General features: G+C 47.2%; 1 protein-coding gene across 1 annotated transcript; it reads left to right on the forward strand.

The window, feature by feature from the left end:
• Nucleotides 1–1,559: 1,559 nt before the first annotated feature.
• trim36 (tripartite motif containing 36) lies at nt 1,560–22,261 on the forward strand (the record flags this gene model as incomplete). Its single annotated transcript, XM_081348547.1, has 6 exons — nt 1,560–1,655; nt 6,751–7,004; nt 8,097–8,218; nt 16,765–17,070; nt 17,945–18,242; nt 20,424–22,261. Coding segments are annotated over 6 exons (1,425 nt in total), but the record flags the coding sequence as incomplete, so codon positions are not given.
• Between the last annotated feature and the right edge of the window lie 3,203 nt (nt 22,262–25,464).

Below are 25,464 nucleotides of genomic sequence, written 5' to 3' on the forward strand. Positions count from 1 at the left end.
TTCAGTGTAAACGCCCACTGCTGTGATTGGCTGTGAGACCTCAGTGTAAACGCCCACTGCTGTGAGACCTCAGTGTAAACGCCCACTGCTGTGATTGGCTCTGAGACTTCAGTGTAAACGCCCACTGCTGTGAGACCTCAGTGTAAACGCCCACTGCTGTGATTGGCTCTGAGACTTCAGTGTAAACGCCCACTGCTGTGAGACCTCAGTGTTAACGCCCACTGCTGTGATTGGCTCTGAGACTTCAGTGTAAACGCCCACTGCTGTGATTGGCTCTGAGACCTCAGTATAAACGCCCACTGCTGTGATTGGCTGTGCGACCTCAGTGTAAACGCCCACTGCTGTGATTGGCTGTGCGACCTCAGTGTAAACGCCCACTGCTGTGATTGGCTGTGAGACCTCAGTGTAAACGCCCGCTGCTGTGATTGGCTGTGAGACCTCAGTGTAAACGCCCACTGCTGTGATTGGCTGTGAGACTTCAGTGTAAACGCCCACTGCTGTGATTGGCTCTGAGACTTCAGTGTAAACGCCCACTGCTGTGATTGGCTCTGAGACCTCAGTGTAAACGCCCACTGCTGTGATTGGCTCTGAGACCTGAATGTAAATGCCCACTGCTGTGATTGGCTGTGAGACCTGAATGTAAACGCCCACTGCTGTGATTGGCTCTGAGACCTCAGTGTAAACGCCCACTGCTGTGATTGGCTGTGAGACCTCAGTGTAAACGCCCACTGCTGTGATTGGCTGTGCAACCTCAGTGTAAACGCCCACTGCTGTGATTGGCTGTGAGACCTCAGTGTAAACGCCCGCATCTGTGATTGGCTGTGAGACTTCTGTGTAAACGCCCACTGCTGTGATTGGCTCTGAGACCTGAATGTAAACGCCCACTGCTGTGATTGGCTCTGAGACTTCAGTGTAAACGCCCACTGCTGTGATTGGCTCTGAGACCTCAGTGTAAACGCCCACTGCTGTGATTGGCTCTGAGACCTCAGTGTAAATGCCCACTGCTGTGATTGGCTCTGAGACTTCTTGGTAAATGCCCACTGCTGTGATTGGCTGTGAGACCTGAATGTAAACGCCCACTGCTGTGATTGGCTCTGAGACCTCAGTGTAAACGCCCACTGCTGTGATTGGCTGTGAGACCTCAGTGTAAACGCCCACTGTTGTGATTGGCTAACATCTCTACATGTGGAACTCTGAAATCTGGTCATTTTGGTAGCTTGGTTTCAGTTAAAGCTGGACTAACAAAGTAGTTTTCAGTTCTGAAAGGGTTAGGGTTTTTATAGCACAATTTACGACCCCTAAATTATTCATGTGTCTTCCTGAGCTGAAAACAAGCGCTCGTGTTTCTGGTGAATAGGTGTGCCTGTGAGGGCCCGTGATTAAGAGGTCAGGAATATCAGACGACTGTAAACGAGCCGTGGCTCATCCATGTTTAATGTGGTCATCTCCATCTTATGATGTTCTGTCCGGCGTCTCACAGAAGCGGGGTCATGTTTCTCACACTGGCCGGAAATCGAGTTTTCCACTGTGTTCTACTGGGCTTTACTCTCTGTCAACAGGAGAAGCTGTCGAAGAGTATCCATTACTTAATTAGCAAAGAAGACCAAGTGAGGACTCAGATTTCTGAACTGGAAGTGATGATCAGTCACACAGAGGTAAGAAGCCTGTTCCTGCTTGATCCTGATTGGTTGAGCTTCCAGAAACTTCTCGTTTAGCTGATCTGATTTATGATCCCTCAATCATGTGACTTGTTCATTATTTTTTTATTACTTTGATATTATATTTTCCCCATATCACACACCCCTCTCCGTGTGTGTGTGTGTGTGTGTTGCTGCACCCCTCTCCGTGTGTGTGTGTGTGTTGCTGCACCCCTCTCCGTGTGTGTGTGTGTGTTGCTGCACCCCTCTCCGTGTGTGTGTGTGTGTGTTGCTGCACCCCTCTCCGTGTGTGTGTTGCTGCACCCCTCTCTGTGTGTGTGTGTGTGTGTGTGTTGCTGCACCCCTCTCCGTGTGTGTTGCTGCACCCCTCTCCGTGTGTGTGTTGCTGCACCCCTCTCTGTGTGTGTGTGTGTGTGTGTGTGTGTGTTGCTGCACCCCTCTCCGTGTGTGTGTTGCTGCACCCCTCTCCGTGGGTGTGTGTGTGTTGCTGCACCCCTCTCCGTGTGTGTGTGTGTGTGTTGCTGCACCCCTCTCCGTGTGTGTGTTGCTGCACCCCTCTCTGTGTGTGTGTGTGTGTGTGTGTGTGTGTGTGTGTTGCTGCACCCCTCTCCGTGTGTGTGTGTTGCTGCACCCCTCTCTGTGTGTGTGTTGCTGCACCCCTCTCTGTGTGTGTGTGTGTGTGTGTGTGTTGCTGCACCCCTCTCCGTGTGTGTGTTGCTGCACCCCTCTCTGTGTGTGTGTGTGTGTGTGTTGCTGCACCCCTCTCCGTGTGTGTGTTGCTGCACCCCTCTCTGTGTGTGTGTGTGTGTGTGTGTTGCTGCACCCCTCTCCGTGTGTGTGTTGCTGCACCCCTCTCCGTGTGTGTGTTGCTGCACCCCTCTCCGTGGGTGTGTGTGTGTTGCTGCACCCCTCTCCGTGTGTGTGTGTGTTGCTGCACCCCTCTCCGTGTGTGTGTTGCTGCACCCCTCTCTGTGTGTGTGTGTGTGTGTGTGTGTGTGTGTGTGTGTGTGTGTGTGTGTGTGTGTGTGTTGCTGCACCCCTCTCTGTGTGTGTGTGTGTGTGTGTGTGTGTTGCTGCACCCCTCTCCGTGTGTGTGTGTGTTGCTGCACCCCTCTCCGTGTGTGTGTGTGTGTGTGTGTGTGTTGCTGCACCCCTCTCTGTGTGTGTGTGTGTGTGTGTGTGTGTGTTGCTGCACCCCTCTCCGTGTGTGTGTTGCTGCACCCCTCTCCGTGTGTGTGTTGCTGCACCCCTCTCCGTGTGTGTGTGTTGCTGCACCCCTCTCCGTGTGTGTGTGTGTTGCTGCACCCCTCTCCGTGTGTGTGTGTGTTGCTGCACCCCTCTCCGTGTGTGTGTGTGTGTGTGTGTGTTGCTGCACCCCTCTCCGTGTGTGTGTTGCTGCACCCCTCTCCGTGTGTGTGTGTTGCTGCACCCCTCTCTGTGTGTGTGTGTGTGTGTGTGTTGCTGCACCCCTCTCTCCGTGTGTGTGTGTGTTGCTGCACCCCTCTCCGTGTGTGTGTTGCTGCACCCCTCTCCGTGTGTGTGTGTGTTGCTGCACCCCTCTCTCTGTGTGTGTGTGTGTGTGTGTTGCTGCACCCCTCTCTCCGTGTGTGTGTGTGTTGCTGCACCCCTCTCCGTGTGTGTGTTGCTGCACCCCTCTCCGTGTGTGTGTTGCTGCACCCCTCTCCGTGTGTGTGTGTGTTGCTGCACCCCTCTCCGTGTGTGTGTGTGTTGCTGCACCCCTCTCCGTGTGTGTGTTGCTGCACCCCTCTCCGTGTGTGTGTGTGTTGCTGCACCCCTCTCCGTGTGTGTGTGTGTTGCTGCACCCCTCTCTGTGTGTGTGTGTGTGTGTGTGTGTTGCTGCACCCCTCTCCGTGTGTGTGTTGCTGCACCCCTCTCCGTGTGTGTGTTGCTGCACCCCTCTCCGTGGGTGTGTGTGTGTTGCTGCACCCCTCTCCGTGTGTGTGTGTGTGTGTGTGTGTTGCTGCACCCCTCTCCGTGTGTGTGTTGCTGCACCCCTCTCTGTGTGTGTGTGTGTGTGTTGCTGCACCCCTCTCCGTGTGTGTGTGTTGCTGCACCCCTCTCCGTGTGTGTGTTGCTGCACCCCTCTCTGTGTGTGTGTGTGTGTTGCTGCACCCCTCTCTGTGTGTGTGTGTGTGTGTGTGTGTGTGTGTTGCTGCACCCCTCTCCGTGTGTGTGTGTGTTGCTGCACCCCTCTCCGTGTGTGTGTGTGTTGCTGCACCCCTCTCTGTGTGTGTGTGTGTGTGTGTGTGTGTGTTGCTGCACCCCTCTCCGTGTGTGTGTGTTGCTGCACCCCTCTCCGTGTATGTGTGTTGCTGCACCCCTCTCCGTGTGTGTGTGTGTTGCTGCACCCCTCTCCGTGTGTGTGTGTGTGTGTGTTGCTGCACCCCTCTCCGTGTGTGTGTTGCTGCACCCCTCTCCGTGTGTGTGTGTTGCTGCACCCCTCTCCGTGTGTGTGTGTTGCTGCACCCCTCTCTCTGTGTGTGTGTGTGTGTTGCTGCACCCCTCTCTCCGTGTGTGTGTGTGTTGCTGCACCCCTCTCTCCGTGTGTGTGTGTGTTGCTGCACCCCTCTCTCCGTGTGTGTGTGTGTTGCTGCACCCCTCTCTCCGTGTGTGTGTGTGTTGCTGCACCCCTCTCCGTGTGTGTGTTGCTGCACCCCTCTCCGTGTGTGTGTTGCTGCACCCCTCTCCGTGTGTGTGTTGCTGCACCCCTCTCCGTGTGTGTGTTGCTGCACCCCTCTCCGTGTGTGTGTGTGTTGCTGCACCCCTCTCCGTGTGTGTGTTGCTGCACCCCTCTCTGTGTGTGTGTGTGTGTGTGTGTGTGTGTGTGTGTGTGTGTGTGTGTGTGTGTGTTGCTGCACCCCTCTCTGTGTGTGTGTGTGTGTGTGTGTGTGTTGCTGCACCCCTCTCCGTGTGTGTGTGTGTTGCTGCACCCCTCTCCGTGTGTGTGTGTGTGTGTGTGTGTGTTGCTGCACCCCTCTCTGTGTGTGTGTGTGTGTGTGTGTGTGTGTTGCTGCACCCCTCTCCGTGTGTGTGTTGCTGCACCCCTCTCCGTGTGTGTGTTGCTGCACCCCTCTCCGTGTGTGTGTGTTGCTGCACCCCTCTCCGTGTGTGTGTGTGTTGCTGCACCCCTCTCCGTGTGTGTGTGTGTTGCTGCACCCCTCTCCGTGTGTGTGTGTGTGTGTGTGTGTTGCTGCACCCCTCTCCGTGTGTGTGTTGCTGCACCCCTCTCCGTGTGTGTGTGTTGCTGCACCCCTCTCTCTGTGTGTGTGTGTGTGTGTGTTGCTGCACCCCTCTCTCCGTGTGTGTGTGTGTTGCTGCACCCCTCTCCGTGTGTGTGTTGCTGCACCCCTCTCCGTGTGTGTGTGTGTTGCTGCACCCCTCTCTCTGTGTGTGTGTGTGTGTGTGTGTTGCTGCACCCCTCTCTCCGTGTGTGTGTGTGTTGCTGCACCCCTCTCCGTGTGTGTGTTGCTGCACCCCTCTCCGTGTGTGTGTTGCTGCACCCCTCTCCGTGTGTGTGTGTGTTGCTGCACCCCTCTCCGTGTGTGTGTGTGTTGCTGCACCCCTCTCCGTGTGTGTGTTGCTGCACCCCTCTCCGTGTGTGTGTGTGTTGCTGCACCCCTCTCCGTGTGTGTGTGTGTTGCTGCACCCCTCTCTGTGTGTGTGTGTGTGTGTGTGTGTTGCTGCACCCCTCTCCGTGTGTGTGTTGCTGCACCCCTCTCCGTGTGTGTGTTGCTGCACCCCTCTCCGTGGGTGTGTGTGTGTTGCTGCACCCCTCTCCGTGTGTGTGTGTGTGTGTGTGTGTTGCTGCACCCCTCTCCGTGTGTGTGTTGCTGCACCCCTCTCTGTGTGTGTGTGTGTGTGTTGCTGCACCCCTCTCCGTGTGTGTGTGTTGCTGCACCCCTCTCCGTGTGTGTGTTGCTGCACCCCTCTCTGTGTGTGTGTGTGTGTTGCTGCACCCCTCTCTGTGTGTGTGTGTGTGTGTGTGTGTGTGTGTTGCTGCACCCCTCTCCGTGTGTGTGTGTGTTGCTGCACCCCTCTCCGTGTGTGTGTGTGTTGCTGCACCCCTCTCTGTGTGTGTGTGTGTGTGTGTGTGTGTGTTGCTGCACCCCTCTCCGTGTGTGTGTGTTGCTGCACCCCTCTCCGTGTATGTGTGTTGCTGCACCCCTCTCCGTGTGTGTGTGTGTTGCTGCACCCCTCTCCGTGTGTGTGTGTGTGTGTGTTGCTGCACCCCTCTCCGTGTGTGTGTTGCTGCACCCCTCTCCGTGTGTGTGTGTTGCTGCACCCCTCTCCGTGTGTGTGTGTTGCTGCACCCCTCTCTCTGTGTGTGTGTGTGTGTTGCTGCACCCCTCTCTCCGTGTGTGTGTGTGTTGCTGCACCCCTCTCTCCGTGTGTGTGTGTGTTGCTGCACCCCTCTCTCCGTGTGTGTGTGTGTTGCTGCACCCCTCTCTCCGTGTGTGTGTGTGTTGCTGCACCCCTCTCCGTGTGTGTGTTGCTGCACCCCTCTCCGTGTGTGTGTTGCTGCACCCCTCTCCGTGTGTGTGTTGCTGCACCCCTCTCCGTGTGTGTGTTGCTGCACCCCTCTCCGTGTGTGTGTGTGTTGCTGCACCCCTCTCCGTGTGTGTGTGTGTTGCTGCACCCCTCTCCGTGTGTGTGTGTGTGTGTGTGTGTTGCTGCACCCCTCTCCGTGTGTGTGTGTGTGTGTGTGTTGCTGCACCCCTCTCCGTGTGTGTGTGTTGCTGCACCCCTCTCCGTGTGTGTGTGTGTGTGTGTGTGTGTGTGTGTGTGTGTGTGTGTGTGTGTGTGTTGCTGCACCCCTCTCCGTGTGTGTGTGTGTGTGTGTGTTTCACCCCTCTCCGTGTGTGTGTTGTTGCACCCCTCTCTGTGTGTGTGTGTGTTGTTGCACCCCTCTCCGTGTGTGTGTGTGTGTGTGTGTGTTGCTGCACCCCTCTCCGTGTGTGTGTGTGTGTGTGTGTTGCTGCACCCCTCTCCGTGTGTGTGTGTGTGTTGTTGCACCCCTCTCCGTGTGTGTGTTGTTGCACGCTGATGTGTTACGGTGTTCTGGTGAGCGCAGGAGAACGGGCAGCTGGCGGAGCGGCGGGCGAACGAACACTTCGAGCGGCTCTTCGAGACGCTGCAGGAGCGCAGGACGGAGATGCTGCGGTGCGTGAAACAGGCCAGAACCCTGCGAGTGGACCGGCTCCGGGCCCAGGTGGAGGAGTACCAGGGCATGCTGGAGAACAGTGGCCTTGTGGGATACGCTCAGGAGGTGCTGAAGGAGACCGATCAGTCCTGCTTCGTCCAGACGGCCAAACTGCTGCACGTCAGGTGTGTGTGCAGGACGTCGGCTTCTCACACACTGTTCTCTGCTGACTGGAGCCGTTTAGTGACGCGATGAGCCGATCGCCGCGTGCCTGTAATCGCTAATCTTTGTCCACCGGCTTGTTTCTAGATTTAAACCACAAGGTTCACTGTACAGTCACTGTAATCCTGATAACTGATCTCTATTAGTCCACTAAGCAGCTTTGACTTTCACTTTCCCACAAACCCTTAGTCATGATTTCCCGCTGTGATGTTATGTAGCGCAGGGCTCCAGGCTAGCTGTGTTTGCTAGGAGCGCTGACTGAACATTTTTACAGACCTTAAATTAGCCTGCCTTGGTAATAAATAGACTTCACATACAGAAATTACAATGTGCAGTTTTATTTTAAGGTCACAGGGCCTCAGACTAACATGGTTACAATGGTAATTTAATATATATTTTTTTTTTTATTATTAGTGTGAGATTTCCTACATCTTGCAACTTTTAATTTTATAAATGGGGATAATCTTTGATGGATGAACAAAAAAAATGTTTTATCATAACATTAAAAATAACATTTAGCCTAAACATGATATTATAGTTTTGAAGTGCTGGAAACAGATGTGTAGTACTTGAAAGCATTTGCCCATTTCTGTCACAATACCACAGTTACAGTGATACTACAGTAAATCCATGGTGAATGTTGCTGATTTGTGGACTTTTATAACTTGTTCATAACTTGTGCAAAATACGAGTATTTGATGGCAGTCTGGAGCCCTGTAGCGTATCCAGCCCGAACTGTGGCCTGGTCCAGATGGACTCGATGTCATTCTCGTTTATTTCTGTAGCGCTTTATACAAAACCAATTGTTTCAAAGCAGCTTCACAGTAATAAATCCTGCTGCTGATTTACATGATCCTCCTAGAGCAGAGAATGAACAGCACTGTTCCTCTGAGACTCATTTACTCAGGGTTATAGTGTTCTCTCTGATACTATCAGTCTCGTAAGTAAAGAAGTGTCATGAAATCATTTCTGCTGTTGGAAACTCCCTGAAACTGTTGATGCCATTGTAATGTTAATTGGATGTGAATGGCCTTCATTGTGTTTGTTTCTGACAGGATCCAGAAAGCCACCGAGTCCCTGAAGACCTTCCAGGCTTCGGCCACCCCGTCGTTTGAGGAGTTTGTGTTGGACACGTCGAAGGAGGAGATCTTGCTGAAGGAGCTCAGCTTCGGTGGAGGTAAGACTGAAGATCCAGCACTGAGCCGTTAGCATTGTTAGCAGAAGCCGTCGTCCTGAGCCGCTAGCGCTGTTAGCAGAAGCCGTCGCACTGAGCCGCTAGCGTTGTTAGCAGAAGCTCTTTAGTGGAGTAATCCCTTTACAGTCTTCAAGGAGTCACTGAGACTCTTGTGTAAGATCTGGCCTTCACTGACATCATGTCAAGCCCAGTTTGAGTGGAACATCCTGAAGCTCATTATAGGGTTAAAGGTGAATGATTGTTTGTTATTGTGTACGGATACACACTCGTCCTTGAGCTCAGGTCATTCCTGCTGAGCAAAGGCTCTGCGGGAGCGGATGGAGAATCACCAGATTTATCCCGTTTCCCACTGTGCAACTCGTTCCACCGCCCAGAGGATTTTAACACACATTCAGGCCTGTTTATATGAACACAAACACGTTCAGGCCTGTTTATATGAACACAAACACGTTCAGGCCTGTTTATATGAACACAAACACGTTCAGGCCTGTTTATATGAACACGAACACGTTCAGGCCTGTTTATATGAACACGTTCAGGCCTGTTTATATGAACACGTTCAGGCCTGTTTATATGTACACGAACACGTTCAGGCCTGTTTATATGAACACGAACACGTTCAGGCCTGTTTATATGAACACGAACACGTTCAGGCCTGTTTATATGAACACGTTCAGGCCTGTTTATATGAACACGTTCAGGCCTGTTTATATGTACACGAACACGTTCAGGCCTGTTTATATGAACACGAACACGTTCAGGCCTGTTTATATGAACACGTTCAGGCCTGTTTATATGAACACGTTCAGGCCTGTTTATATGAACACGTTCAGGCCTTTTTATATGAACACGAACACATTCAGGCCTTTTTATATGAACACGTTCAGGCCTGTTTATATGAACACGTTCAGGCCTTTTTATATGAACACGTTCAGGCCTGTTTATATGTACACGTTCAGGCCTTTTTATATGAACACGTTCAGGCCTGTTTATATGTACACGAACACGTTCAGGCCTGTTTATATGAACACGAACACATTCAGGCCTTTTTATATGAACACGTTCAGGCCTTTTTATATGAACACGTTCAGGCCTGTTTATATGAACACGTTCAGGCCTTTTTATATGAACACGAACACGTTCAGGCCTGTTTATATGAACACGTCCAGGCCTTTTTATATGAACACGTTCAGGCCTGTTTATATGAACATGAACACGTTCAGGCCTTTTTATACGAACACGTTCAGGCCTGTTTATATGAACACGTTCAGGCCTGTTTATATGAACATGAACACGTTCAGGCCTGTTTATATGAACATGAACACGTTCAGGCCTGTTTATATGAACATGAACACATTCAGGCCTGTTTATATGAACATGAACACGTTTAGGCCTTTTTATATGAACACGTTCAGGCCTGTTTATATGAACACGTTCAGGCCTGTTTATATGAACACGTTCAGGCCTGTTTATATGAACACATTCAGGCCTGTTTATATGAACACGTTTAGGCCTTTTTATATGAACACGTTCAGGCCTGTTTATATGAACACGTTCAGGCCTGTTTATATGAACACATTCAGGCCTGTTTATATGAACATGAACACGTTTAGGCCTTTTTATATGAACACGTTCAGGCCTGTTTATATGAACACGTTCAGGCCTGTTTATATGAACATGAACACGTTCAGGCCTGTTTATATGAACACATTCAGGCCTGTTTATATGAACACGTTCAGGCCTGTTTATATGAACATGAACACGTTCAGGCCTGTTTATATGAACACATTCAGGCCTGTTTATATGAACATGAACACGTCCAGGCCTTTTTATATGAACACGTTCAGGCCTGTTTATATGAACACGAACACGTTCAGGCCTTTTTATATGAACACGTTCTGGCCTTTTTATACGAACACGTTCTGGCCTTTTTATACGAACACGTTCTGGCCTTTTTATACGAACACGTTCAGGCCTTTTTATATGAACACGTTCAGGCCTGTTTATATGAACACATTCAGGCCTGTTTATATGAACACGAACACATTCAGGCCTTTTTATATGAACACGTTCAGGCCTGTTTATATGAACACATTCAGGCCTGTTTATATGAACACGAACACGTTCAGGCCGGTTTATATGAACACGTTCTGGCCTGTTTATATGAACACGAACACGTTCAGGCCGGTTTATATGAACACGTTCTGGCCTTTTTATACGAACACGTTCTGGCCTTTTTATACGAACACGTTCTGGCCTTTTTATACGAACACGTTCAGGCCTTTTTATATGAACACGTTCAGGCCTGTTTATATGAACACATTCAGGCCTGTTTATATGAACACGAACACATTCAGGCCTTTTTATATGAACACGTTCAGGCCTGTTTATATGAACACATTCAGGCCTGTTTATATGAACACGAACACGTTCAGGCCTTTTTATATGAACACGTTCAGGCCTGTTTATATGAACACATTCAGGCCTGTTTATATGAACATGAACACGTTCAGGCCTGTTTATATGAACATGAACACATTCAGGCCTGTTTATATGAACATGAACACGTTTAGGCCTGTTTATATGAACATGAACACGTTCAGGCCTGTTTATATGAACACGTTCAGGCCTGTTTATATGAACACGTTCAGGCCTGTTTATATGAACATGAACACATTCAGGCCTGTTTATATGAACATGAACACGTTTAGGCCTTTTTATATGAACACGTTCAGGCCTGTTTATATGAACACGTTCAGGCCTGTTTATATGTGTTTATGAGCGTGTCTGTTCCAGGGCTTCAGCTGAATGAAGAAGTGCTCTCTTGCTGACTGCAGAAACGAAGGCTCTTCTCGGAAGCATATTGATCCGCACTGATGCTCTTGATGCCTGTAATCTTTATCATGGCAGTCGTCTAATGTGATTGGCTGAATCGCTGACGAGGCAAAACTCAGTGATGCGCTTATTCTGCTAAACTCAAACGTCTGCAGTACAGCAGATCCTCTCTCTTCCCTGCGTCTCCTGTTCTCCTCCGTCCAGCTTCATGCGTCTCCCGCTCGCATCAATAGCTTGTTGTTCAGGAGAGGCTTTGGGCGCTGAGCCCGGGCTCTTGGCAGACGGGCCTCGGGTCACGTGTGTCTCGCTCTGGGAAGGTTTAAGGTCTTTCTCAGGGAAACAGTAATAGGACTGTGACGCTTTAAACCGATTCCCAGCAGCTTTTGTAATGTGACGTGTGAGATTCATCTCGGCCTTTCAAGTCATCTTCATTTATACAGCGCTTTTAACAATATAGGCTGTTTCAAAACAGCTTTACAGTGATAATAGGAAATTACAGTAACAGAGATTGTTTTGGCTTTAGTCACGTGTCTACAGGGGTTAAATTGGGATTTATTATGGGGGGGGGCTCTCCCTAGGGGGGTCCGTGGGTGTGCCCCCCCCCCCGGGAATTTTTTTTGAAAAATAAACTATTAAATGCCATTTTCTGGAGAGTTTTGTGCAAAGAAATGGAGAAATTGAGTCTTACATGATATGTGAAAAACTGCAAGGTTAAGAGCATATTTGCATTGTTGTAGTATCAACAGGTATTAGGACATTTAGCATTTACATTACTGTTAATCAGCAGTGGTGGAATGTAACGAAGTACAAATACTTCGTTTCTGTAGGCCTACTTTACTTAAAGGAGTCATGACCTAGTATTACCTTGGATACCTACTGCTGTATTATAGTCTTTCAAAAAAAAAAAATAAACACAGAGCTCCTCAGACCCTTATTTCTGAAGGCATTATTGTCTCGCGAGATCTGATGCGATATTTTGGCTGTCGTGGACGGTCATTATAATAATGCCAATGAGGGGCGCGTTGATTGGTGGCAGGAAGGAGGGGGGTTGAGACCGCAGGTAACGCTTTACATATCATTCCAAAATGACATCATGGCGCAAGTTGTGAATGAACCCGACCTGGCCGCGACCGGCTTCCCGGCCAGTGTATAAGTATGAGGCGCCGTTTAGGGCTTAAATCAAACTTCATTCACGCACACATATGAAACACGCTTGCATACATATATACTAAGTAGTCAGTCACACATACATGTATATGAACTCTCCACACACATACTCATATGAGACGCGAGCACACACACACACAAACTCGCGCACATACTCATATGAGACGCGAGCACACACACACACAAACTAGACGGCGCCTCATATATAAGCGTTAGGCAATCAATAAACAATAGCCGAATTCATGATGATCTCAGTCATTTGTTGTTTGCAAAGTAACGTTAGCAGCCATTCCCCATGTTTACCTCGAAGCTAATACTCCCGCTAGCATACAATAGCCGCATTAGCAGTTAGCTGCTGTTTGTTACACACAGTAGAGCAATAAAAACACAGTTTTACCGTTTCAATTGCAGGCAAGTGTCTGATTGTTGAAAATGGCCCCTTTTTCCCGAGCTTCGATGCCAACTTTGCCTGATATTGCCTCAAATTTGTGAAGGATTCCGGCGTAAAATGTTTAGTTAGCACAGACACATAACGTTAAGCCAGTGGGAAGGGTTGTAGGAACCGCGTCATTAAAAATGAATTTAATCCACTGGTCCCTGACAGCTTGGTCCGTTCTTGGGAGAGAAAACACATTTACATGTTGATTCTGGCAGTCAACAACAGAGCAACTCACGTGTGCACTACGTTTCTGCATCTTTCGCGACTGAATATGAGGGGAGGAGGGGCGCCAGGGCGCGCTTCCTGCGGCAGGTCTGCGGTGTCCATATATGATATACCCTGCCCCGTCATGACGTCAAGTCGGGGCTGAAATCAAAATCTTGTATTTGAGTGCGCGTGCACGCGCGCTGGTTTATGAACCCTGGGGTAAACAAACGCTTCACTTTTAAATATCGGCTTCCCGGCCAGTGTATAATCGTTAGGCAATCATAACATACATTGATTCTCGTGGAAAAGTGAAAATTGCAGGTCATGACTCCTTTAAGTAGAATCAATAGTGCATACTTTTGACTTTTACTTCGTTACATTTTGCAGCAATTATTATACTTTCTACTCCACTACATTTCTACAACGTTTCGTTACATTTTCTGATCAGTTTTTCCCCTGCCAAAACAGGGATTGAAAAAAATTTCCTGTTTTCGGTGCTGATGCGCTGGTGATTCGTTCATGTAAGGGTGGCGCTGCCAATAAAGCACCTAAAAGCTGTCACAAAGAACCGGCAAAAGTAATGATTATGAATATGTAAAATATAGCAGGAGACATTTTAATTGTTTATTAATAAACAAGTGTTTTCTGTGTCAGTGCCCTGCACAGAGGAAGTTGACGATGCTGACTCGCGATCTTCGCAGTAGTGAACTCGCCAGAGAGAAATGCACATTTCATACGGATTAGGCTATACAAGCAGCGGTCTGTTTTCTTTCGTTTTGAATCGTTCTGTTTAAAAGAAGACCTTTCAAGCTTTCTATAGATATATTTATCAGGTCTGTCAGGCAAGTAGGCTCCCTTATACGCTGAGTTTCGTTTCATTTATGAGACGAGAGTCCAGTTCACTCGCCGGCGCCTCTGTGTCGTGATTATCTATTGTCTATATACTAGATTTACTTTCTTATTTATTAAATCCAGGCAATTGGTTGATGAAACATTAATTCAAATTAAGATACAATTAATACAAAACGAAATTCATTTTAAAGAGAGGCTTTGTGCTTTCTGTTTGAGGTCTCAGTGAAAGTTTTAAACAGTCTTTTAGTGCCACTTTCAGAGCGGTCCCGTCCGTAACATTGTTTTTTCCTCATAAATGCGAACATGAAAAAAAAAAAAAATGTTATGTTCTGTGGAGAGCCAACCCTTCTTCTTCCGGTGGGTAGTATTACTTTGGTTTGCAGTGTAATTCACAGAATTACAAAAATATTTTGCCACCTAAAAGTTAAAGATTTTTTGTCACGTCCACGGCATGTGTAGCCTATTTCCCTCATATTAAATATAAAACGCTTGATTACACACTGTATTACCTTGTTATGATAGTGACCCATACAATCTGCCAAACATTTTTTCCTTACCTTGTCATCCAAGGCCAGGGCACTTTTTGTACAACCAACGTTGTGCTGAACTTGACAAAACTGATCTGTTGCTGCAGCGGCGGCCAGCAGCTCGTTTTTTTTTTTTGTTTTTTTTGTTTTTTTTAAGGCAGTAGAAGGTTCTGGAACTTTTGCGCGCTTCCACATCCCGCGCAACTACGGATCTCCCAGGAACATTCGTTATTGCTGCGTACATTTATCCATGTCGGAGTTCTGAGTAGTAGCCTACCTAGATGCGCATGGCATGCGCGAGCGGTGCGCGATCATGGTCGACTGACAACGAGATTAAGCAGCTGAACAAGAGTACGGCCGTGTCCCGATTGTTCTCATCTCAGCTCTGCCGAGACAAAATAGACATGCCATTTCAAAATCTTTCATTTATAATCAGAAATATGTTTTCAAAAGCATCACTTTCATCAAATTTTATGTGACATAATTTCCAGTAGGCAACTGACTGCAAACGAACAGGCTTATGTGCCCGGAGAGCACCAGGAGAGCAGGAGAGCCCCGGCCCAATTTAACCACTGCGTGTCTAGTATCTGTAAAACTGCATTTTTCCATCTTTGAAATAAATCTACGGAACAATTAGTTAATGCTTTCATGACCTCGAGGCTAGATTATTGTAATGCTCTACTGGGTGGTTGCCCTGCACGCTTAATAAACAAACTACAGCTGGTCCAAAACGCAGCAGCTCGAGTTCTTACCAGAACCAGGAAGTATGACCATATTAGCCCGGTTCTGTCAACACTGCACTGGCTGCCTATTAAACATCGCATACATTTTAAAATATTGCTGATCACGTACAAAGCACTAAATGGTTTAGCTCCGCAGTACTTGAGCGAGCTCTTAACGCATTATAGTCCTTCACGTCTATTGCGATCTCAAAATTCCGTCCAGTTGATAATACCTAGAATATCAAAATCGATCCTTCTCCTATTTAGCACCAAAACTCTGGAACAGTCTTCCTAACATTGTCCGGGAAGCAGACACACTCTGTCAGTTCAAAGCTAGACTAAAGACACATCTCTTTGACCTAGCATTCACATAATACATTATAGACTTCTATAATTCAATGTTAGGCTGCATAGCCGGGAACCAGGAACACTTTCCATTAATCCTGATGTACTCGTTACGTCATAAGAAGAATGGCGTCTACGCTAATATTAGTCTCTGTTTATCCAAGGTTTACCGCAGTCTGCCGTATCCAGATCTGATGAAGGACCTGCACCTGGACACGCACGCACACACGCGCGCACACACACCCACACACACACACACACTCCAGATCTGATGACCTGCGCCTGGACACACACACACACACTCCAGATCTGATGAAGGACCTGCGCCTGGACACACACACACACTCCAGATCTGATGAAGGACCTGCGCCTGGACACACACACACACTCCAGATCTGATGACCTGCGCCTGGACGCGACAACAGTAAAGCCGAGAGCTGCTGTAAAGCCTAAACAATCTCTGTTACTGTAATCTCCTGTTATCACTGTGAAGCAGCTTTTATTTGGAACAATCTACATTGTTAAAGCGCTATATAAATGAAGGTGACTTGACTTGGCTTGGCTTTACAGCAGCTCTAGAATAAAGTTATTGTCCAGCTAAAGTTAGTTTTGATTGATTCACTTCCGTTGTAAAGATCATTAGTTATTAACTTAGGGGCCGCTAACACACACCGTTCTCACAGAAAACGGTGGAGTTCTCCATGGGGACCCTCGGCCAAACACGAGCGTGGCGGGTCTCGGGGACGCCGTGTAATTTGAGATCTTTGCGAAAAACTAAATTCCCATTCATTCGTTCTGGTGGAGACCCATGTCTCCTAGGGGACTTCCAGGAGCGCGGGCGATCTGACCGTGGCTGAGAAAGGTGAACCTTCCTCGGCTTGCGTTCAGAGCCTCTGGGGCCCTGGAAGTCCCGACCCACTGCAGGTTAGGACATTTTCAAACCAGAAAAAGGGCCCCAACTTTGAACGGCTATAACTCCGGGACCCAGCCACCTAGAGACACCAAACCCGGGTCAAAGTAGAGTGATGGGCCTTCCGACGAGCTCGGGTCAGAGCTCCGAGGCTCAGGACTCAGGACCTGTTTTCTGTTACCTTGTCCGAGCGGAGCGTTGTCCCCTCCTCGACAACACCCCAAGGGTCCGATTTTGAACCGTCGTTAATCCGACAGGAGCTCCGTCAGGCCGGCGGGTTTGTCTGAGCCGAACCCGAGGCCCTCTCCCCGGTAATAAGAAACCGCACTGACTCCTGTTCTGGTAGAGACGCTTGACGAACAGCGACAGAAACGCGTGTTGTTCAGTCGGCTCGTTCTCGTGTGTTTATTCCAGCGGTGTCAGCACAGCCACAGATCGTCCTGATCCTCCAGCTGATGTTTGGATGCTCGTGAGTAAATAACCTGTGAGACGTTGATCTGAGACGCTGATGTGTTCCTCCGCAGTCCCGGATCCTCCCGTGATCGACCTCTCTCGCTGCCGCGTGTACAACGAGGGCCTGATCCACTGGCGTCTGTCTGAGGACTCCCTGCCCACGGATCATCATGTGCTGGAGTTCAGGAGGGTGTGTGAGGAGGAGGAGGAGGATGAAGAGTCGCGCTGGAGGGCCACGGAGTGTGTGTACGGCAGTAACACTGTGGTGTCGGATCTGGCCCTTGACTGCCGCTACTCCTTCAGAGTGAAGAGCTTCCGTAACAGTGTGTGCAGTCCTTACAGTCCTGAGGTGACCTTCCACACGCCACCGGCTCCAGGTGAGACACTCACTCACTCACTCACTCACACTAACACTAACACTCTCTCACACACGCACACACACACACACACCCCTGAGGTGACCTTCCACACGCCACCGGCTCCAGGTGACACACACACACACACACACACACACACATTCACTCACTCACTCACTCACTCACTCACTCACTCACTCACTCACTCTCTCACACACATACACACACACACGCCTGCGGTGATCTTCCACACGCCACCGGCTCCTGGTGACTCACACACACACACACACACACACTCACACGCACACTCTCGAACTCACACACACATTCAGTTATCACATGCTCCAGCTCAATGGATTTGATGTGAAATCTTACAGAAGTTGAGAATGCAACATTACACACTAGCTAAAGTTAGAAAGTGAAATCATAACCAACCCTTCACAGGCGTGATCTGTGGCGTCCGACACTCCACATGAGCCTAGCTGGGGGAACTGAATTTGTTTGAATTTATTTAGCTTTAGTGATGATACACATATTAATAGCTTTAACTTTTATTGCTTCAAAATGAAGCCCTAACTGGATCTGTCAGGATGTGATGCTAATGCTACACTAGTGTTAAGGTCAGGCTTAGCATTTACTATGATTGACATGACCAACTAAAACTTTAGAGTCGACTGTAGGTCGGGTTTGTGCTGAACTGGTTTGGGGAAAAACATGTCCATCCCTAATGGATGTTATTAATATTAATATTATTCCTTCACCCTGCTGATGTTGATTACATCTGTGTATGAAAGGCTAAATTAGTCGAATAGCCATTGATTGAGATCTGAGATCTTCAGTGTTCGGGTTCCTGTTTCATGAGATGTGTGTGTGTGTGTGTGTGTCTGCTCTTCAGTGTTCGGGTTCCTGTTTAATGAGAAGTGTGGCTTCAGTGCGGAGCGGCTCACGCTGAGCAAGCGCCGGGACTCGGTGGAGAGCGTGGCGGGCCTGAGCTTCCTGCTGTCTGCGGAGCGGGTCCAGACCGGGAGCTATATATGCCTGGACTACATCATCGGGGACACGGGCATCTCTCACGGACGCCATTACTGGGCTTTCCGTGTGGATCCCGACTCCTACATGGTGAAGGTGGGAGTGGCGTCCGACTGCAAACTCTCCGAGTGGTTCCACAACCCTCGAGACTCCAGCAGCCCGAGGTGAGACTCGCCGCACTCCTCCAGCGAACACTTCTGTCCAGCGAGACCTACAGATCCTCCGTCTCAGCGCATCAGGGGAGTGTTCCCCGTACAGCGCTCTAACTCGCCGCTAACCCTAACATCAGTGAGCACACCCTAACCCTAACATCAGTGAGCACACCCTAACCCTAACATCAGTGAGCACACCCTAACCCTAACATCAGTGAGCACACCCTAACCCTAACATCAGTGAGCACACCCTAACCCTAACATCAGTGAGCACACCCTAACCCTAACATCAGTGAGCACACCCTAACTCTAACATCAGTGATCACACCCTAACCCTAACATCAGTGAGCACACCCTAACCCTAACATCAGTGAGCACACCCTAACCCTGACATCAGTGAGCACACCCTAACCCTGACATCAGTGAGCACACCCTAACTCTAACATCAGTGAGCACACCCTAACCCTAACATCAGTGAGCACACCCTAACCCTGACATCAGTGAGCACACCCTAACCCTAACATCAGTGAGCACACCCTAACCCTAACATCAGTGAGCACACCCTAACCCTAACATCAGTGAGCACACCCTAACCCTAACATCAGTGAGCACACCCTAACTCTAACATCAGTGAGCACACCCTAACCCTAACATCAGTGAGCACACCCTAACCCTGACATCAGTGAGCACACCCTAACCCTAACATCAGTGAGCACACCCTAACCCTAACATCAGTGAGCACACCCTAACCCTAACATCAGTGAGCACACCCTAACCCTAACATCAGTGAGCACACCCTAACTCTAACATCAGTGAGCACACCCTAACTCTAACATCAGTGAGCACACCCTAACCCTAACATCAGTGAGCACACCCTAACCCTGACATCAGTGAGCACACCCTAACCCTAACATCAGTGAGCACACCCTAACCCTAACATCAGTGAGCACACCCTAACCCTGACATCAGTGAGCACACCCTAACCCTAACATCAGTGAGCACACCCTAACCCTAACATCAGTGAGCACACCCTAACTCTAACATCAGTGAGCACACCCTAACCCTAACATCAGTGAGCACACCCTAACCCTGACATCAGTGAGCACATCCTAACTCTAACATCAGTGAGCACACCCTAACCCTAACATCAGTGAGCACACCCTAACCCTAACATCAGTGAGCACACCCTAACCCTAACATCAGTGAGCACACCCTAACCCTAACATCAGTGAGCACATCCTAACCCTAACATCAGTGAGCACACCCTAACTCTAACATCAGTGATCACACCCTAACCCTAACATCAGTGAGCACACCCTAACCCTAACATCAGTGAGCACACCCTAACCCTAACATCAGTGAGCACACCCTAACCCTAACATCAGTGAGCACACCCTAACCCTAACATCAGTGAGCACACCCTAACCCTAACCCAAACTTCTATAGCAGAGTAAAATCTCATAAGCCTAGAGAAGTCATTCAACTCATGTGTTTAGGAGGAAAAATATTGATTAATACCTTGATTATAATCACTCATTACATATTACATTAAAGCAGCAGTTGATTCCAGAATCACCCCTTCGATGTAAAGGACATTTGTATGTTTTCTTAATAAAAGATATAGATTGTACTGAATGTCCACGTGTCATGCAAACCAGAAACTCTGCTTCTAACCGCAGGTCGAGAGCGTCGGTCCAGACTCTGCGATGCTGGTTGCGAATGTTCTATAGAAATATGTTTTTGGGAAACACACACTCGCTGAACTGCTGATAACGACAGAACTTGCGACCATAGTTGGCAAACGAAGCTTTAGGGAAACGCACCCCAGGACTCTATCATGACATCATCCTCATTATGATCACTGAATCTGTGAGCGGCGAACACCTGCGGCGCGGCTCACGCGGAGACCGGCCTCTTCACTATCATAACTATCAGGTTTAGATACTCATACTCATTCTCTGAGAATAGCTAGTCCAGCTGATGAACGATAAAAACACTGACAGCCAATCAGAATCATCCTGCTTTTAAAGCGACGCGACGTGTGCTGCTGATATAGTTATCGTTCTTGGTGCGAACAGGCCTTTACACACCATCCGTTTGCAGTTTTACATTCATTTTGTGTTTGATGAATAAGCAAAGCTGTTTCTGATTAGCATTTGTCCAGGATCTGAGTGTGTGCAGTTTCTCCCACAGGTACGATCACGACAGCGGGCACGACAGCGGCAGCGAGGACGCGTGTTTCGAGGTGTCTCAGCCCTTCACCCTGCTGACGGTGGGCATGGGCCGGCTCTTCATCCCCAAGGCCTCGCTCGGCGCCGGCGCCGGGGACATGGGCCGGGTTCTGCCCGCACCGCCCCGGATCGGGGTCCTCCTGGACTACGACGCCGGCCGCGTGTTCTTCTACGACGGCGACAGCATGCGTTGCCTGTACGAGCGCGCGGTGGACTGCTCCGGCACCATGTTCCCTGCGTTCGGGCTCCTGGGCGGCGGCTCGGTCCATCTGGAGGAGTTCCTCACGGCCAAGCGCCTGTCCTACATGTGAGGGTCCGGCGTCTGTTAGTCCTGTAACTGTGTAGTGCTCCTTGCTCCTCGTCCCTCAGTAACCGTACATCGTGGGTCGCTGTGCAATTATACAAGTGAATCTGGTCGAAGAGCCAATCCGATCTCGAGTGCCTTCAACAACATCAGCCGAGCGGAAGCTTCACACACACCATCAGGGTTCACACAGCGCACCTTAATACACCCAATATAATGCAAAGCCTCACAATGTCACTTTCTGAACCGTGTGCACTGACACTGTTGATCACTGACCGTCGTTTACACACAGTTAGAGGAGCTTTAGGTCAGGAATGACAAGCGATATGATTTGTACTCAAGAATTCACTACTGAACACATGATTGTGCACTATTAGTTTTTATTGTAGCAGCACCTGCACACTTAGAAATGTTTAAAAGTAAATAAACACATCAGTCTGTCCTAGAACATCGTGTGGATATGATTGTGCGCTAGAGTTTTTGTAATCCGGAGTGAAACGCATGAAACACCTTTATATAACTGTAGCCTCTGAATCAAAGCGGTGCTGACCACACGAGACCGACTCTAACACCTGAGATGTACTCACTGTATGCACTAACAGCCAAGGCAAGCGTCTTGACTGGACTAACATGGCCTTATTGAATAATCGCGGCCCATGGCTTCACTGAGCAGATTAATGGCTATAAAGGGATTGGACTGACTCTTGTGGGATCTCTCCGTGCTCTTCTACCTCTGACTGGAGTTTGCTCTGCTAGTTTATCATGTAGTTGTGCTGCACAAGTCTTGTGATTTGATTCGTATTCTTCTGAAGAGGAACCGCCTGTTTACGGAGGATAAAAACATGTTGGAGAATTAGGGACGTCGTATTACCTGATTAGTGTGTGATATATGGATTATTTCCCTCTTTATCCTTGCTAATCAATTAATCAATGAGTGCATATAAAGGAGACTCGTCTTCTAAACACTTTAGACGGTTAGGTGGAGCTTTTACATGTTTGTGATCATTTTAAAAAGTGTATGTATAAAGTGTGGTTTTTGGAGAAGGACTTGTGTGTGTGTGTGATCTGATCTTTTATGAGTTCCACCATTTCTCTTTATTTTTGTAGTTGTTGCTAAATCTATACAATTTCATTTTCACGTTTTCACACGCTCACCATCAGAACGGTTTATTTTGTTGATGAGTTTATGCACCTGTGTCGAGTTACAGAACGTGTGTGTGTGTGTTTTGGAAGCCTGTAACCAAATGTTTTGCCAGTTTCTTGTACATGTTAAACAGGGTCTGTAATCGGTACCGAGCGTACGAGTCCTGCTGAAGTTCTCCAGTTAGCACTTTAAAGCATGTCAGCCACTGAGCTCGATGCAATATCATGTAGAACAGAAAGGTGGCGCTGTACGATGCTTTAAGTGTCTCTGTCACTGCATCTGTGTGCTTTTATTATTAATGTACTGTGGGCTTTTGTATTAAATAAATGAATGTCCTTTTAGGATCTGTGTCAGTCCTGTTGTTTCCTTCACCCATAAGAACTGTTTCAATATCAGAAGTAGAAATGCTGTGAGTGAGCAACATGTTATGTATATTTTATCACTTTCCCTGATGAGTATAGTATGATGATGAAAGTCTACAGTGCCTGAGCTGTAGAAGGAATTAAATAAGTTGTCCAGGTTTAAAGAGACACAAGTGCAAATAAGTTTTTTAGTTGGTTTCATTTGGTCTCAAAGCAAAGCTAGCATCGTATAAAAGTATCTGCTAAGTACAGGTAAATATCTTGATCAATGTAAAAGATTACTAGCCAAGTCACATTTTTTACATTAGGGATGACAATAAGATGAGTCAGTTCTTCATGCTTCTGAGACGATGACATCACTGTTCCCCTCTGGACCCATTATATACTGGACCTATTATATACTGGACCCGTTATATATACTGGAACTATTATATACTGGACCCATTATATATACTGGACCTATTATATACTGGATCCGTTATATATACTGGACCTATTATATACTGGACCCGTTATATATACTGGAACTATTATATACTGGACCCATTATATATACTGGACCTATTATATACTGGACCCGTTATATATACTGGACCTATTATATACTGGACCCGTTATATATACTGGACCCATTATATACTGGACCCGTTATATATACTGGAACTATTATATACTGGACCCGTTATATATACTGGACCCGTTATATATACTGGAACTATTATATACTGGACCCGTTATATATACTGGACCTATTATATACTGGACCCGTTATATATACTGGAACTATTACATACTGGACCCATTATATATACTGGAACTATTATATACTGGACCCGTTATATATACTGGAACTATTATATACTGGACCCGTTATATATACTGGAACTATTACATACTGGACCCGTTATATATACTGGAACTATTACATACTGGACCCGTTATATATACTGGAACTATTATATACTGGACCCGTTATATATACTGGAACTATTATATACTGGACCCATTATATATACTGGAACTATTATATACTGGACCTATTATATACTGGAACTATTATATACTGGACCCGTTATATATACTGGACCCATTATATACTGGACCCGTTATATATACTGGACCTATTATATACTCAGGGTCCGAAATTAACTTTTTGGCTCACCTGCCACGGGGACTGGTAGATGAAAAAAATCCACCAGCCAAGCATATTTTTTACCGGCCAAAATAATAAACAGCCTTTTTTTGTCACATATACATTCATTCAAGTACTTTTAATTGAGATTATAAGGTAGGCAAATTATGTTGAATACAAAGGTTTTTTTTTTTTTTTTTTTTTTTTTGTCAGTTTTGTTTCCTGACTCATGTGGAAGGGTAGGCAGAATGTCCTCGGTTAAGTTACTTACGTAACCTCGGTTCCCTGAGAGATAAGGGAACGAGTATTGCGTTGCAAACGCTATGAGAAACTAATTTTATCGAGAAAAGAACGGCCAATATGTAACTTAAAGCAGAAGCAGCCTGGCCAGCGGCGGAGTATGCAGGATCCGCGAGTGCTGAAGACGCTCTGCACGGCTTTTTTGGGGCGACCGCTTCTTCCAGTGGCGGGAGCTTCACATATCCTTTTTCCTCAGCGCCGTCAACAGATAGAGCGTTAACTGTACGTAGGCTACACACCGCCACCGACTTGAGCTGCAAAGAAGCTCTGTCATAAAGTACAGGAAAGCTTGACGCTTGTCCGCTCTGAATAGTGAGTGTGCGCGCGCGGCCGGGGCTCACTCACTCGCGCTCTCTCTCTCTCTCTCTCTCTCTCTCTCTCTCTCTCTCTCTGCTCGGAGGCGCGCTGACAATTTTATTATTTTGGTATGAACATTCACACCCGCCACTGTGGCGGATAGCCTTTTGAGATATACTCGCCAAACGGAAAATCTACCCGCATTTGGCGCTTGGCGGGTGTTAATTTCGGACCCTGTATATACTGGACCCGTTATATATACTGGAACTATTATATACTGGACCCATTATATATACTGGACCTATTATATACTGGACCCGTTATATATACTGGAACTATTATATACTGGACCCATTATATATACTGGACCTATTATATACTGGACCCGTTATATATACTGGAACTATTACATACTGGACCCGTTATATATACTGGAACTATTATATACTGGACCCGTTATATATACTGGAACTATTATATACTGGATCCGTTATATATACTGGACCTATTATATACTGGACCCATTATATATACTGGAACTATTATATACTGGACCTATTATATACTGGAACTATTATATACTGGACCTATTATATACTGGACCCGTTATATATACTGGACCTATTATATACTGGAACTATTATATACTGGACCTATTATATACTGGATCCGTTATATATACTGGAACTATTATATACTGGACCCATTATATATACTGGAACTATTATATACTGGACCTATTATATACTGGAACTATTATATACTGGACCTATTATATACTGGACCCGTTATATATACTGGACCTATTATATACTGGACCCGTTATATATACTGGAAATATTATATACTGGACTCGTTATATATACTGGAACTATTATATACTGGACCCGTTATATATACTGGAACTATTATATACTGGACCCATTATATATACTGGAACTATTATATACTGGACCTATTATATACTGGAACTATTATATACTGGACCCGTTATATATACTGGACCTATTATATACTGGACCCATTATATATACTGGACCTATTATATACTGGACCCGTTATATATACTGGAACTATTATATACTGGACCCGTTATATATACTGGACCTATTATATACTGGACCCGTTATATATACTGGAACTATTATATACTGGACCTATTATATACTGGAACTATTATATACTGGACCCGTTATATATACTGGAACTATTATATACTGGACCCATTATATATACTGGAACTATTATATACTGGACCTATTATATACTGGAACTATTATATACTGGACCTATTATATACTGGACCCGTTATATATACTGGACCTATTATATACTGGACGCGTTATATATACTGGAAATATTATATACTGGACTCGTTATATATACTGGAACTATTATATACTGGACCCGTTATATATACTGGAACTATTATATACTGGACCCATTATATATACTGGAACTATT

Source organism: Scardinius erythrophthalmus (genome assembly GCF_964197995.2).
Source record: "Scardinius erythrophthalmus genome assembly, chromosome: 20".
NCBI classification, from domain to species: Eukaryota; Metazoa; Chordata; class Actinopteri; order Cypriniformes; family Leuciscidae; genus Scardinius; species Scardinius erythrophthalmus.